The sequence below is a fragment of the Daldinia childiae genome (assembly GCF_008694065.1).
Source record: "Daldinia childiae strain JS-1345 chromosome Unknown Scaffold7, whole genome shotgun sequence".
Taxonomy (NCBI): Eukaryota; Fungi; Ascomycota; class Sordariomycetes; order Xylariales; family Hypoxylaceae; genus Daldinia; species Daldinia childiae.
The window spans coordinates 1,669,220-1,683,993 of NW_022984648.1; the positions used below are offsets into that span (position 1 = coordinate 1,669,220).

Below are 14,774 nucleotides of genomic sequence, written 5' to 3' on the forward strand. Positions count from 1 at the left end.
CAGTGATAGGATAGACAATGGGCGCGATGCGAATATGGTGAAGGTAAGATGACCAGCCGCCGATTAAAAAGGTACAAAAAAGATTTTTAAAAAAAAAAGTTGGGGAGAAAGGTTGGCTGCTGCGAAAGTTGTTGGTCAAGAATTGGACACAGCAGAGCAGAAGGTAGAAAAACGCGTCCAGTCAACTTTCTTTAAATTGGGGAAGTCTTAAGAAAGTATCGGGGCTAACAACTAACAGCGGTTGTCGATGAACCGTTGCAATTGAAAGGCGCGATCGGGATGATGTTTTGTTGGTGGAAAATCGACAGGAGGAGAAGAAAAAAAAAGATGGAGGCAGAAAAGTTGATAAATGAATAAGATAATAGAGAGAAATTTCCCAGGATCGAGATGGGAAGCCTGTGCTCATTCGAGTAGAATGTACGCCGAGTAGCTTTTCTTAACAAAAAAGCACGTGACTTAGATGAAGATGGCGTCTCGTAAATGTTCACGAGGGTAGTAGTGAAGATAAGTGGTAGGTGTCAGTGTTAGTTGTTGTATAGGTACCTATGTACTGTATAATGTACTATGGACCTTAGGTATGTAGAGAGGGTAAGTCTACCTAACATATGGACAATATGGGCATATGGGTAGCTTAATAAAAGTAAGTCTAATGTTTTTAATGTAGACAAGGAAGGTAAGAAGACAGGCAAAGGTAGGTTATTTCCTTTCCTAGCTTGGCCTGTACGCGGGACGTGGGTCCTCCTTTTTTTTTTCTTACCTGCCTACTTGTTTACATGCCCGCTCTCCCGCTCTCCCGCTTGCCTTAGTGGTCCAGATAGGTAGATTAGGTAGATTAGGTAGATACGAGTGAGAAGTACCTAAGTAAGGGGCACATAGGTAACGCCAACCCACCCCCCCGAGAAACACGCCCCCATACGTACATCAGTATTACCTACCTCCTAGGTACCTACATATAGAGGTGTAGCAAAGGTAGCCATCGAACCGGCATCGACCTTCATCAACATAGCCCCCCCTTCTCGTTTCAATTTCCTACATCTATAACATTCCCTCCCCTCTACCTTCTTTTCCATCTGCTTCCATTCTCCATACTCGGTGAGCTGAGCCGCGACGACGCCCTCTACGACATCAGCCCCCCCGGATCGCCCGATAGCCTGCTTGCCAGCCAACCTAACACCACACCAACGTCCACATAGCACATGCTTCAAGTAAGAAAGTGAAAATGACTCGTTTCGAACACCTTAGAACAAGTAGTAAAAGTTTTGATATATCCCTATTTCCAAGATAATTCACCAGGGAACCCTTTAATCGCCTTTGAATGGTTTTCTATATATACAGTAAGCTTTTCGTACAGCGGATAGATTTGATCTCACGCATAGTAAGTTCCACAGCAACATCACGAGGCTTCTATTCATCATCTTCCTCCTCCTCATCCGAATCCACATCCATGCCCTCCGCGACCGTGACGGAAAACGTTGGCTCCTGATCCACACCGACGTAGCTGTCACTCATTAAGAATAACTTCAGATCATGCTTGCCCGGTGTCGGGACAGTGTACTCCAACTTAGTCTTGAGTTGTCGGCCAATCGTGACTCGCCTGATAGCCAGCAGCATCTTTGTACTCTCCTCTCCAACGACCAGCCACCAATTCTCCACCTTCTTGGTGGGGTAGAATGGAGCGTGGACTGTCGTGTCAACCTCTCCGTCCTCTTCGACTTCGCGGTCGATCTGGACGTTCATGTACGCCGGCTCACCAGCACGAATGCTATCCTCATCTATGAGCTCGAACTCAAGTGAGATATCAGGGTATTTATTATTTGTGAAAGCCGCCGCCTGGCCTAGCTGACTCTGCGACAAACCGAGGCGTTTAATAAGAGTACCGTAATTGGCATTCTCTTCGGGGTTCATTGCTTCCATGAAATCGAAAATGTCGTTAATTCTAGAGCATAACACGTCAGCATCTTCACCGCTAAAATTGCTATTCGGTACATACCCGAACTCGTTCGCCACCTTTACCACCTCGGGCGTAAAATGAGGAATTTGCTTCAGAGGACTGTCACGGTCCCACATGGCTTGGACCACCATCTGCGACATTTCCATGGCATTCATGGCATTTAGATGCCCGTCTGACGACAGAACGTCAACTGTCGCGCTGAGGAGACTCAATACCTTCGATATAATTACTTCTTGGTCCTTAGCTAGATCGATAGGAAGTTGCATTCGGGAAAAGTGTGCTTGCAGCAGTACGAATGCCTTGAAATGCGGTGAGTCGTATGCTGGTTCGGACATTTTGACTGGGACCCTATCGTAAATTCGTCGAAGCAGGTTGTCTTCATGCCGACGGATCTGGATCGACTCGAATTCTGTAGCCGACGTTACGATTTCTAGTATACCCTTGAGCTTGGTTCTCGCACTCAATGAAAGCAGGAACGTCTGCATTGTGATGTACGAGATGTTATAATATGCCGCGATCATAGCCGCATTCTGAGGGGCCACCGAGCCGTCATCTTCATCAAAGTCGATGATCTTAGACTCGGTGAGCTCCTTTAGCGTAGTCTCAACTAAGTCAGAAAGGTAGCTGCTCAGGCCATCATGCGTCGGACTTGTTAAACTGTAGTAACTTGGGTTCGCTAGGAGTCGACGGTAGAAATACGTAAAAGTCGTCCAGTTGATAGCATCATCTGCTGACTCGATCATCTTCGTGCTGACCTCGGTAACGAAAGCGTCGTGCATAAAATTGTGAAGATGCGACTCAACTGGAAGGGCTTCGTTTAGGAATTTCTTGAAGTATTCTCTCTTCACAGCCGGAACCATGAGAACGCCCCTACTACGACCGTCTCGAGATGCTCGTAAAGCTTTTCCGAACATCTGTAGCACTTCGCTCAGCTGATAATCGACATACCGGTGCTCCCGGCCCTCAAAATACTGAGTACCCATTACCACAACCAGATGTGCAGTGCAGTCTAGCTCCCAGCACACGTCACGAGATGCGACCAGAACCTGGATTGCACCTTGTTTGTATAGGTGGAGAACAATACGCTTGTCGCTCTGGCTGAGAGCTTCATGATAATACCCAACACCGTGCGATAGAGCTTCGGCCAAAGCCTCCTCGTGAACACGCTCCAAGAGCGGGCGAAGCTGGTCAATGTCCACATGCAAAAACCTGTCTTCATCATCTTCCGCTAGGCAGGCTGCAAGAATGTCACGAGCACTTGACCTCGTTTGCTTCCTGCTCGGCACGAAAACCAGAGCCGGCTGATCAGATGATAACTCAGTGATCGCAAGGTACGCCGGCTTGGCCATAGCAAGCATAAGTGATGGGAAATGAGGAATGGAGAAAGATTGGATACGTAGCTCGAGCGGTACGGGGCGGACATGAGGACTGAAATTGTATACGTCCTTCTTCTTAGCGTCAATCCATTCGCCAATATCCCGAGAATTCGCAAGTGAAACGCTCAACCCAACGATCCGCATTGCTAGTTGAGCAGTGGTACGAATATAGTGCATGCGAGATACTATGATCTCGTAGATATACCCTAGCGGACCGCCAAGCAGATGAAGCTCATCGGCAATGAATAGTTCAACCGTAAGAATATTCTTACGTCTCTGCCACTGCCGAGAGAGAACATCCCACTGCGTTGGCGTAGCTAAGATGAGATCTCCCTTCTCTAGCAACTTTAGATCTGTCGCTGTTTCTCCAGTAAGTTTAACGATCTCCTTACCACCACGCAGATGGCTGAGTCGCTTGCTCCAGTCTTGATATTTAATATCGACAATTTCTTGGAACGGCGCGATGTATACAGCGCGACCAATCTCTGGTTTCGACCATAGGCGCAAAAGAGCGAACTCAGCGCAGACGGTCTTCCCACTACCGGTTGGGGCACCGATCAAGACGTTGTCATCCGTTGTATAAAGAGAATTAAAAGTCTGCGTCTGGATTTTGTTGAAGTAGTTCCAAGACTCGTACAAGTTGGAAAAATCCTTCGCCTTTAACGCAGCGACTGGGAGGGGCTGTAGGTCTAGAAGTTGGGTATGGGGCGGGAATTTCTCAGGCAAAATAAGCTTTTGAAATGAGACAGCCAACTTCGTCTCTGATTGCAACCATCTATCAGAAATAACAGAAATGAAGTAATTAGGTGGCATAGGATCGGTGATGGGGACTGTAAAGTCGACTAAGTGCTCATTCGATTCCGACATAGCATAGTCCTTGCGCAAGAGGAATTGGTCATAGAATAAAATGTCCTCGCCATCACAATCTTCAACGACAATCCAGAAGCTCTCCGCCGATCCATGTACTTCATCATCCCATTGGAAGTTGGGTGTAATGGACAGTTCAACTCGAAGCATGGAACGAGTCATCGGCTGAGCCTGCGCTTGGATCTCAACCCGCGGGAATTTAGATACTAGGTCGCAGACAATACGCCCGGCTTTCGGCATTCCAAGCAGTTCCCCCATCCGGGGAGGGTCTAGGTCGAAATAGCTGCTCCACGGGATATCTAATCTGTCAGCTTTCGCTATAATATCACGAGAGCACCGAGGGAATTGCCGTAGAGGCGTCATGGTTAGCCACATCCTCTTCTCTGCCATTTTACACAAATCCAGGGCCGTTTTTGCGACGTTGGACCAGCCTTTTTGAAGAGTAATTTCAAAAATAGCGCGAAGGATACGGCCAGCAGACTGCGTAACGTAGACCATATCGGCCATGAGGGCTAGACCATCCAGCTTGAGACGGCTGATGTACGCTTGTAACAGGACATTAATCTTGCAGTGTGGCTCCTCGATGCTTTCCTTCACGGGAATTGGTATCCGAGCTAAAATCTTCGCCAGCTCTAACTTCTCATCTTGGCGAACGGGTATATACTTAAACTCAGCACTAAGAGCAAATACTCGGAAAAGCTCAATTGTTGTAATCGAAGGCTGAATTAGCTTGTTATAGGTATCCATCGACCCGTGGGTAATGTAGTAGTGGGATGCTATCCTTCCAAGCTCAGTTGCCTTAACCTTCCCAGTCTTCTCATCGTAGGTGATTAGATTGGACTTCTTTAGCACAGTGGCTGCTGAGTGTATAAGATCAACTCGTTTTTGTTCTAAGGCTTCATCATCCTCATAGTCAGCTCCGACGCTGTAAAGGCCAGGTGATCTTAACATTCGAACGAAGAGATAGGTGTACCCCAACCATTCTACTCCCTCATCTCGACTTCGGACATTACCCAAGACGATTTCTGCATTAAGGTTATCAACAAGCTTACTAGCCAATTGACTCTCAATTGGTAGTTGCTGGTTAAGCAACGAGAGATAGTACTGCATTTCGCTTTGTGACGTGATTATAATGCCCTCACCGTACGTATCGTACTGAGGTCGCCCAGCACGACCCAACATCTGTAGGACGTCCTGCGGGCTCAACTCCACCCAACTACCTTTCTCCGGGGAATAGACCTGCGTGCCCTTGATAATGACGGTATGCGCCGGCAGGTTGACACCCCAGGCAAGAGTAGCCGTACAAACAAGGACCTGAATTAGACCGGCAGAGAAAAGACCCTCGACTTCGGATCGGTCGATACGGCTCATACCGGCATGGTGGATACCGAATCCATAGGGGATAAGGTCTTTCAAGTCGGCATCCGAAATATCATTAACAATCTCATTCAGAGCTTCTCTCGAGCCTGAATCATGCTTCAGGATTTGATTGATGGTCTCCATCTCGAGAGCTTTATCTCGGATATATTTGGCGGTCTTCGCAGTTTCCTTTCGGGAGTGGACAAAAATGAGCATCTGGTTCCGGTGAGTACCCACATGCTCGATGACTTTATTGTATGTAATATCGTTCATCGTCTTGAGCTGTTTAATGGCCTTCTTCTCAGTAACCCCGATAAACTCCTGTCTCAAAGGACACGGTCTGTAGGAGCCATCGAAATGGAAAAGTCCCTTAACAGGGTCTACACGAAGGAAGCTAGCTACATCTCTGTAGTTAGGTAAGGTAGCAGACAAGCCGATGAGCCTAACAGGGTCCCCAGTTTGTTCTGTCTTCCTGATGGTCCTGCTGACGATGCTCTCGATAACGGGTCCACGTTCGTCGTGTAGAAGGTGAATCTCGTCGATAATAATCAATCGCACGAGATTGGTGTATGTCAGATCTGTAGCTTTTCGTGTGATGACATCCCACTTCTCAGGGGTTGTAACAATTATCTGCGTCTCGGAGATTTGCTGCTTGGTTAGCTGGCGATCACCAGTTAATTCGGCTACCGTAATGCCATATGGTTTGAGGCGTGCGCCAAAATTTCCAACCTGCTCCTGGACTAGAGCCTTTAAAGGCGCAATGTATACGATCTTAAAAGAATCTAAGTCAATATCTCCTGTCCGCGGATCCCTGTGCTTCCCAAGCTCCCGTAGAATAGTCAGCATAGCTACGTTCGTTTTACCACTGCCAGTCGGTGCGCAGATAAGCATGTTTCCATCGTCTTCAAACGCGGTCGGGTAGCACTTGGTCTGAATTTTGTTTAGAGATTTAGCTGAACTGAAAGGCACACGTGCCCATTCGGGCATTTCGGTGATGGGGATGTTGGTATCCTCTGCTTGGTTCCGTTTCTTAGGTGGGGGGACATGGATCTCCTCGTAGCCTTTGAAGGTCCGCTTGGTCGAGCCTTCGGGGAGTCTAACTTTGGGATTTGTCATAAGATGATTGCCTTGGTCGAATATGAGATTTTCGAGATTGATGAACTTCTTTGGCTGAAGTCCGCCGACTAGTTGACCTTCCGCTCGCTCAGCCTTTGGTGCTGTGCTGAACGATGCTGATACATCAATGTCCATCTTGATCTCCATCTTCTTCGCAACATCACCAGCTTTTTTACCTCGAAGCTCATCCAGGATCCACCTGACGCCTTCGGAAGCCATCTCCCGCTCGATAACACCCCTTTCCTCATCACCCTCTGCCTTAGCCAAACGCGTGAGCCATACGATCTTTTCTCGGTTCTCGATAAGCTTCTGAACAACCTCATGATGTTCATAGTCGAGAAGCTCCATCAACTCGTTTTCAACTTCTCTTAGCTGCTTCTCGTCCCCACCAGGCTCATCAGGCTCTCCGGAAAGAATATGTAAAGCTTGGGCGGTCTTCTCGTGGCGGATATGATCATCGGTGTAGATATTTCCAATCTCTCTTTGTAACCAGTAGGCGTCAATCTGGCGCGCAGGGATATAGTTTTTTTCCTTGGAAGACCCTCCACGTTTAGTATCAGGCAGACCGGAATCAATTACCATTTCTTCACCATCAGCTAAGTCCGCCTCTTCATGATCTCGGTCTTCTCCGGCACCTCCAGCCGTTGCCTGTTCCTCCAGACCAGCCAAGTCCTGCTCATCTTTATCGAAGACTGCTTCATCATCCGAAGAGTCGTCTCTAATTTCGTTGACCAAGGCTGCTTCTTCGTCCTCCTCTTCATCATCGAAGACAACGGCGACACCCTGACGTTCGTCGAGTTCTTCGTCGCCTTCGGCGGCACCTGCTCCTGTATCCATATCTTCGTCGTCATTTTGGGTATCATAATCTGTAATTTTCTTTCCGAGGTTGACCAACTCGTTGAACTGCTTAGGATTTAAAGTCGCACCTAATAGGTCGTCGATTTCCTTCTTCTTGTCGAAGTCCTTCATATCCTCATCTTTAAGATATTCTAAGACAGCGTCTGCTGCACTCAAAACAATCTCATGGGATACATCACCCAGATTACTTCTTACAACGTTTAATATGAGGTCATAAGTGGCACGAGTAGCTGGTATACGTGGTCGATATCTGAGGCCTTCAACTAGCAGATCTGTCTGCCCGAGGATACCGGTTCCTCTCATCTGCGACGGGTCACCTTTACCCTTTCTTTGTTCACGGGCTAAGATATCCTTGCCTTCTTGTACATTCCCCCTTTCGATATCTTGCAAGCCTGTGGCCTTCTTCTGTTTGGGTGCAGCGTCGCGCGCGACCCTGGAGCCCATATCGTTGATTCTCAGACGACCTGCAAGAGACTCGGGGTCACCAGTAGCCTCGTCGGTTCGTCGCGTAACAAACCGTCTGTCCGCCTGGAGAACCAGGTTGGACATAGCCGAGTACTTGTACTGCGACACATCTCGATGGTGGTCCGCCATTTTGGGGGTATTTCGTGCTGAAAAGCTTGCTTGTTGACGGCAATATTATAAGGTAGCGGAAAGACGAGTATCGGCAGGTCCAATTTCATCAAATGGACAAGGGCGCCGCGCGTGTCTGCAGATATAGCATTTAGAATATACTATGCAGAATAAATGGCCTTTTTCTTGAGTCCTAGAATTCCGTTATATTAAGTTTCGATGCTCCTTGGCTGGTTCAAGTGAGAAGTGTTGCCAATTCGCCTTGGAATGGGAAATTTATGAAGCTAGATCTTTTCGCGTTCTACGATAACTTTAGCTTGAAGGTAAGCTAAAACTTCCAAACAGTGTTACGTACAGTGTATAACCGTAATGTACCGTCTTTTAGGCAAGAGTGGGGCTTATATTGAGAGATGAATAAAACGTATATTGTACAAGTACGTACTTGAGTAGCTTCGTCTTATTGAAGAAATTCGTAAACAGAAAACAGAGCTGGCTATACATTTGTATAAAAGAAGTATAGATGCATCTAGCTATTTATGCTCGATAATATCTGAGGTCCACTTGAAATTCACTATTATTATAAATTATAAATGTCAGTCTTGTAAATCAGCCCCGTCTAGCATCAATACCCAACACAACTCTTCATGGACACTATGGATAAGAAACTGTGTGAGCAGACTCGCGAAGCTCTTAATCACCGGATACGTCCTCGCGATGAGGTTACTGCTGTGAGACGGCACCTAGCTCAAGGTTTAGCTCAAAGTCTAGGGACCGAACAGCTCAGCAGCCCATTGTCTCTGGTTGACTTAGAAACCACCGTCACACCATCCGAGGCATTGCAGGGCACTTATCGAGAGTATGTCGAGGCAGCTCGCAAAAATATTGAAATACGATCCAGTTTTACGGCGTTACAAGAGGAACATGATGCAGCGAATGCTGCTCTCCCACCTCCACCTGAGGAAGATCAACAGGCACAGCTCCTCCAACTCCAAATTGAAGTCAATGCCTTAGAGCAGGAACATGAGAGACTAAGCATAGTCGACAAGTATCTTGAAGAACTCAATCAGCAACCCGCGGCAGCTCCAGACTTCTTAGATCCAGATGTCATGTTTAAAAGCTGCTCTCCTCTCCCCGAATTACCCAAGGAACTTATGGAGGGTTTCACCCAAGACCGGGACGCTCCAAACCGCGAGATCAAAGCTCTCCTTGCGCGGCTCCAGTCGGCGGTTCTGCGTAACAAACTATTAGCGCAACAAGAAAAACAAAACTTCGAAAAATTAAAGGCTAAGAACCCAATCGACCCCGGACGTCTTCCGCCAGAAGTACAATTACAGGCACTTAACGCCGTGAAGGACAGCCTCATAAACTGGATCGAGACTATGTTAAGCAAAGCCGGCGGTGAAGAGGACGAACCAAGTTCCGAGTCGCCCAGCAAGCCGCGACATAAAGATGAAAAATTCGACCACGAGGCGCATATGGCTGAGATCCAGAGAGAATACCAGCAGCACGTCGACCTCCGCAAAGAAATCATGGCTTCTATGGTTCAATTAGAGCAGCTAAGTCTCCAGCGGCCACAGAAGCAGAAGCAGCCGCAGCAATTCCTACCCGAGGAACTTACGCCCAACAATACCAACAACGCAGCTTCTGAGGCATTCCTATTAACACCATACCTCGAGAAACTACAAGCCATTTCGCGCGAGCAAAAGGGCCTCATCCAAGAAAAATCCCACATCAACGCCTCCCTCACCAAACAGCAACAAGACCTCAACCAGATCCTAGACCACTTGATCGAAGAAAGCCACCTACTACCCAAGTACCCAGCGAAGCGGTCCGAGAAGCCGCGGCAAAGCTTCGGCTCCGTCACGAAGGGCGTCAGCAAGGTCAACGTGACGGACCAGATCGAGCCCTGGATTTCCGCAGCACACTCGGCGCAGATCGCCACGCTTGAGGCCGTCTTCGAGAAAGTCGAGGAGGGCCAGGTGGCGGCTGAAGACGCCATGCAGGCTTTGGATCAAGTCCGCAAACTGCTTAATAAGGAAGAGGCTGCGCCGGAACAGTCTCGTGGAGAGGAGGGTGGTGCTGAGGGTGATATGTGGGTAGGAGAGGATGAGGGGAGCAGCGGGACGCGTGTTAGGAAGAACAGGGAGAAGAAGGCGGAGAAGCCGAAGGGACAGAGCATTTACGCGAAATTGGATGGGAATCTTGGGCTGATAAATGAGTAAAGGGCATAATCGAATATTCTATCACAGCTAAGATCTACCCGGGCATCACCTTGTAAATATAGGCAAAGCTCTATTACTGAGGATCTTCATAATAAATACATCCGTGTTTTGTACACCTAACGCCGCATGCTATGACATTCACCACGTGCTATATTATATCCTCGTCAAGTAGAAATTTTTGAGCATTATGCTTCTTAAAAAGCTTACGTTTAACTCTTTCCAGCTAGTATGTTTGATATTCTCAGAGCCAGGTCTAGAATAGACAAATGCTCATCAGCACCATCGACTAATCGTTTATCCACCTCAGAGAAGACGAGGGTTATCTTGTTCTTCGCTATATCGGGAACCATCTCATCTTGAATGACAACTTGGTATAACTGTAAACTCCTGTTAGTAGGCCGACAATAATAGCAAGGGGGGAGAGGGTCTTACTTGAGAGAGGACTTGTCCAGCACTCCATCCATCCGCAACCATCTCTTCCACGACCTTCGCGATGTCCTGATAGGTCGCGCCAGCAGATTTAGGTTGCATCGCCTTCTGTAACGTAGAGATAGTCTGGTCTGGTATGACACCAGCAATCTCTTCCACAATCTTCACAGTGACAATCCTAACGTCGTCATCCACGTCCATCTTATCTCCTTCATCATCCCCCTTCTCAATAGCACCAACCAGCCTCGCCGCACTCTGTAAGAACGTAATCGCCTTTCTCAGATCACCCTCGCTGCACTTAATAAGCGCATCAACAGCGCCGTCTTCCATTGTGACACCCTCCTTACTAGCAATCTCCTCTAACCGCTTCTTCGCATTGCCCTGATCCAAACTCTTGAACCTGAACTTGCTGCATCGACTCGCAAGGGGATCGATAATTCTAGTGACGTAGTTGCAGATTAGGCAGAATCGGGTGATCTTGCTATATGTTTCCATTGTTCGTCTAAGGGCGCTCTGGGCATCTTGGGTCATACTATCCGCCTCGTCGAGAATAATGATCTTGAAGGGTGGACAGGGGTAACGGTTCTTGTATCCAGCAGGCGGGTTCGTCAATTGCATACGTGCAAAATCCTTCACCTTCTCTCGTACGATAGAGATTCCTCGTTCGTCGGAAGCGTTGAGTTCGAGGACACGCGACTTTATCATCTCGGGTCCGTACAGCTCTTTTGCGAGGGCGAGAATTGTGGAGGTCTTACCCGTTCCGGGAGGACCATAGAAGAGCATGTGAGGAAGCTAGAGATTTTATAATATTAGAAACATGACCATTTGTCTAGTTTCATAAGTATAGGCTATAGGCTTACATTAGAGGCTTGAAGCGTCCGCTGGAGGATGTTCACCGTATGATCTTGAGCTGTGACATCGCTTAAGGTTTTCGGACGACTTATTAAATACGAGTTAGCTCCTCTGTCATTATCTTATTTCAATGACTCAACTTATAAAGAGACATACTATTTTTCCACCCATGGTTGCTTTCTGGTGTTCTGCTTAGACTCTTCTACTTTGGACGTTGTTGCGCCGTTAGCCGCGGCAGCTTTGCGCGCCTTTAGATCGAAGAAGCTGGCCATATCGTAGTTCAATCAACAATCAAAATACTGAATAATCTAATATAAGTATCTCGTCGAATGCGATAAGGAATGACTTCTTAACTGCCATAAATAGTTGTATAGAGCTATAATAATTAAACCTAGTCCAAGGCGTCCAACATAAAAAAAGCCCCACCGACGCGTGAAGAACGCGCTTTCGATTTGCTCGACGTCAATTAAAAGACGGGATAGGAAAGCGGTGTAACCCGGGTACCTAGGTACATGTAAGAGTGCCTAATTCTCCCTGTAGGTGCTATGATAACGATACCGCTACATACCAACACCAACACCAATTATGTCATGAAGTAAAACTATAGCATTCATTTTCAATCCTATACACAAACTATAAAGCCCTTTTCATTATTATGCTTATACGTGCTACGCTCTCTTGAAATGCAAAATCAGAAATAATAATTACAATACCCCTTCGCATCAATCTATGCGGCACGCACCAACTGCTTCAATCTCTTTTCAATAATATCGCGCCCCTCGCTCGTCTCCCAGACTCGATGCGGCGCCTTATTAACGATATCCCAGTGCTTCAACTTGTGTGTGACATGGCTAAGATCCCTCTGCTTATCTTCCCATCCACTGTCTCTGCGGATCATGTCCCCAGAGCTGATTACACTCAACGGGACGTCCGGGTTTTGAATCGCTGTGCTACTAGCCAGATCACGTTTCGACAACGTATCGGCTACCAGATTTTCTTGCAACTTCGTAAACACATATTTCCCTGTCTGGTATGCGGATTGCCCCCATATGCGGTCTTCCTTGGTTCGGCCTTTGAAAAGAGCTCCCGGAATACGATCGAGACCAAGGGGTGAGATTATACCCCGTATCCAGAGTAGGAATCCTCGGCTAGGTGAACCTACGCCGTCAAGATCGTCTTCGTGGAGCGGATCGATGAAAAGTAGTCCTTTGATGTCGCCACCATGTCGAGCAGAGAAGATGCGTGAATATACGGAACCAATACCAGCACTCGCGAGGACTACCAAACGTGTTAGTGACAGTCATTAAACAGAGTCTCGAATAAGGACTTACCCCAAGGACCATCTTCTCCAGCTCTAGCCAAGGCTTCGCTAACAGCCTCAACTGCCATTCCAGCAGACAGGGGCGAAGGTGCGGTATCACTCTATTGCGTGTTAGTAATTAGATATTTATCATCAGCCACCACCTACTTACCCAAGCAAATCCGGGACGGTCAACGAAACAGTATCGACTGATGGATCCGTTGTTGACTGCATTTTCGGCAAATTGCCACAGGCCGTCTTCAACTGGGCTTTCCCCTCCTTCTAATAAAACGGTTGGTAACTTGTTACCCTCCGAATTGGTCTTGTTTCCATGGCAGTAGACATGCATCATGTATTTGTCTCCGTCTACCCAGAACAATTCCCCTGGCGGTGCTAACCCAGCATCGAGGCCCCGGAGAATAAGAGTACAGGTTGTTAGAAGGACGACAAGGCTAAGTATGACCATGGAAATAGTAGACAGCAGAACAGCAGTCCACTCGGTTAGAGTACGACGTGTCTCGGCCCGGCCAGTCAGCCGTTCTTCCTCTTCATTTTTACCCCATTCAACCAAACGATCGGTGAGTAGGGTCCAGAGAGCCATAAGAAACGCCCCTAGATTATGTCATTAGTCTTAAACCCCCTGTTCTTGGGAGAGTATAGACTTACATAGCACGCTAACCATTCCAACCCAACCCTCTTCATGTCTTGTCTTCTCTACAGACAGCAACAAGATAGTATTGACTAACAACAACACTCCCAAAACTACACTCAATATTCGAACCGGTTTCGACGGGATAGCGAAGAATATGAGTGTAAATAGCAGGTTCGCCAGCGTTAAACTAGCATAACTAAAAGCGAAGAAACCCGATCCCCGCGTATGAAAACCCGGAGGCGTAACGAAGGTTGAGACGAGTAAGATAATCCACCATGCGAATGTAAGAATGGCGAAGAGGACGGTAAGATACCTAACAATTCGAACACTCCATAAGTTATACGGCGAAACCTAGCAGTATATAAGTATTAGTTAGATGCACATAGAAACATTGGAAGTATTGCCTACCGCTGGATCATCCGGACTTAAGTAATTGGTGCTGTCGACTCTATTCGGCAGTAAACGAGTATGCTCGTTCGGCGCATTTTCTCGTTCCTGATCCAGCGAGTCCCGCGGACTGTCGTCCTGGACCCTGGATCCTCCCCAAAGTTTATTCATCCTGCAGCTTAAGCGCTCTCGGCGCAACGCTGAATACTATTAAGATAAAAAATATATCAACAGCGTATAACAAGAACTACACGCAGGGTAGTTAGTAGGTAAGTAAGTATAGGTATTAGTTAGTTATATTAATAATATTAAATTTTACAATTACGGCGTACGTAGGTTAGTTCATTATAATAGAGAAACAAAGAAGTTACACCAGCTACCTACCTATAGGAATATCTGCTCCGGCCACCGAAACGACTCGCGTTATATCTACGTCATGACTATTGCATAGCTCTCGATTAGCCCCACATTTAAGATCAAGTTTGGTGGACAGGGAGTTGCTTTCGCCGCAAGTTACAGGCTAGCGTACCTAGCCATCGATGCTAATTGGGATAGCTTCAAATCAAATTTCTGGTCACCTGGCCTTTGATAATTGCATCCAAGATCGCGAACTTCAATTGTCTCGGTTAGGTTAATTGTTTTTCGCCTGTTGCCCCATTATCTTAAAAATATAATTCGAGATCCATGTATGTACCTACCTACATACCTAATAATTTACACTTCGCTCATCGAATGATAGAATCACATGTTTGTAATATAGGTAGGTTAGAGATATTGTGTCATCCTTTTTTTTTACCTTAGTCAGTTATCTCATATACGTCAGAGACTATTA

The 14,774-nt window shown here is 47.0% G+C and overlaps 4 protein-coding genes across 4 annotated transcripts; 1 reads left to right on the forward strand and 3 right to left on the reverse strand.

Annotated features, from left to right (window-relative positions):
- Positions 1–1,404: 1,404 nt before the first annotated feature.
- GL218_06751 (Pre-mRNA-splicing factor brr2) lies at positions 1,405–8,121 on the reverse strand (the record flags this gene model as incomplete). Its single annotated transcript, XM_033583477.1, has 2 exons — positions 1,405–1,936; positions 1,991–8,121. The coding sequence occupies 2 exons, from the start codon at positions 8,119–8,121 to the stop codon at positions 1,405–1,407; spliced, it is 6,663 nt and encodes a 2,220-aa protein (XP_033433412.1).
- A 623-nt stretch (positions 8,122–8,744) lies between these two features.
- Positions 8,745–10,322, forward strand: GL218_06752 (uncharacterized protein; the record flags this gene model as incomplete). The annotated part of the gene is made up of 1 exon (XM_033583478.1): positions 8,745–10,322. The coding sequence occupies one exon, from the start codon at positions 8,745–8,747 to the stop codon at positions 10,320–10,322; it is 1,578 nt and encodes a 525-aa protein (XP_033433409.1).
- A 209-nt stretch (positions 10,323–10,531) lies between these two features.
- GL218_06753 (Replication factor C subunit 2) lies at positions 10,532–11,875 on the reverse strand (the record flags this gene model as incomplete). Its single annotated transcript, XM_033583479.1, has 4 exons — positions 10,532–10,699; positions 10,755–11,543; positions 11,612–11,690; positions 11,760–11,875. 4 exons carry the CDS (start codon positions 11,873–11,875, stop codon positions 10,532–10,534), a joined length of 1,152 nt encoding a protein of 383 aa, XP_033433410.1.
- A 455-nt stretch (positions 11,876–12,330) lies between these two features.
- GL218_06754 (uncharacterized protein) lies at positions 12,331–14,113 on the reverse strand (the record flags this gene model as incomplete). The annotated part of the gene is made up of 5 exons (XM_033583480.1): positions 12,331–12,881; positions 12,935–13,025; positions 13,076–13,515; positions 13,570–13,906; positions 13,964–14,113. 5 exons carry the CDS (start codon positions 14,111–14,113, stop codon positions 12,331–12,333), a joined length of 1,569 nt encoding a protein of 522 aa, XP_033433415.1.
- Positions 14,114–14,774: the final 661 nt, after the last annotated feature.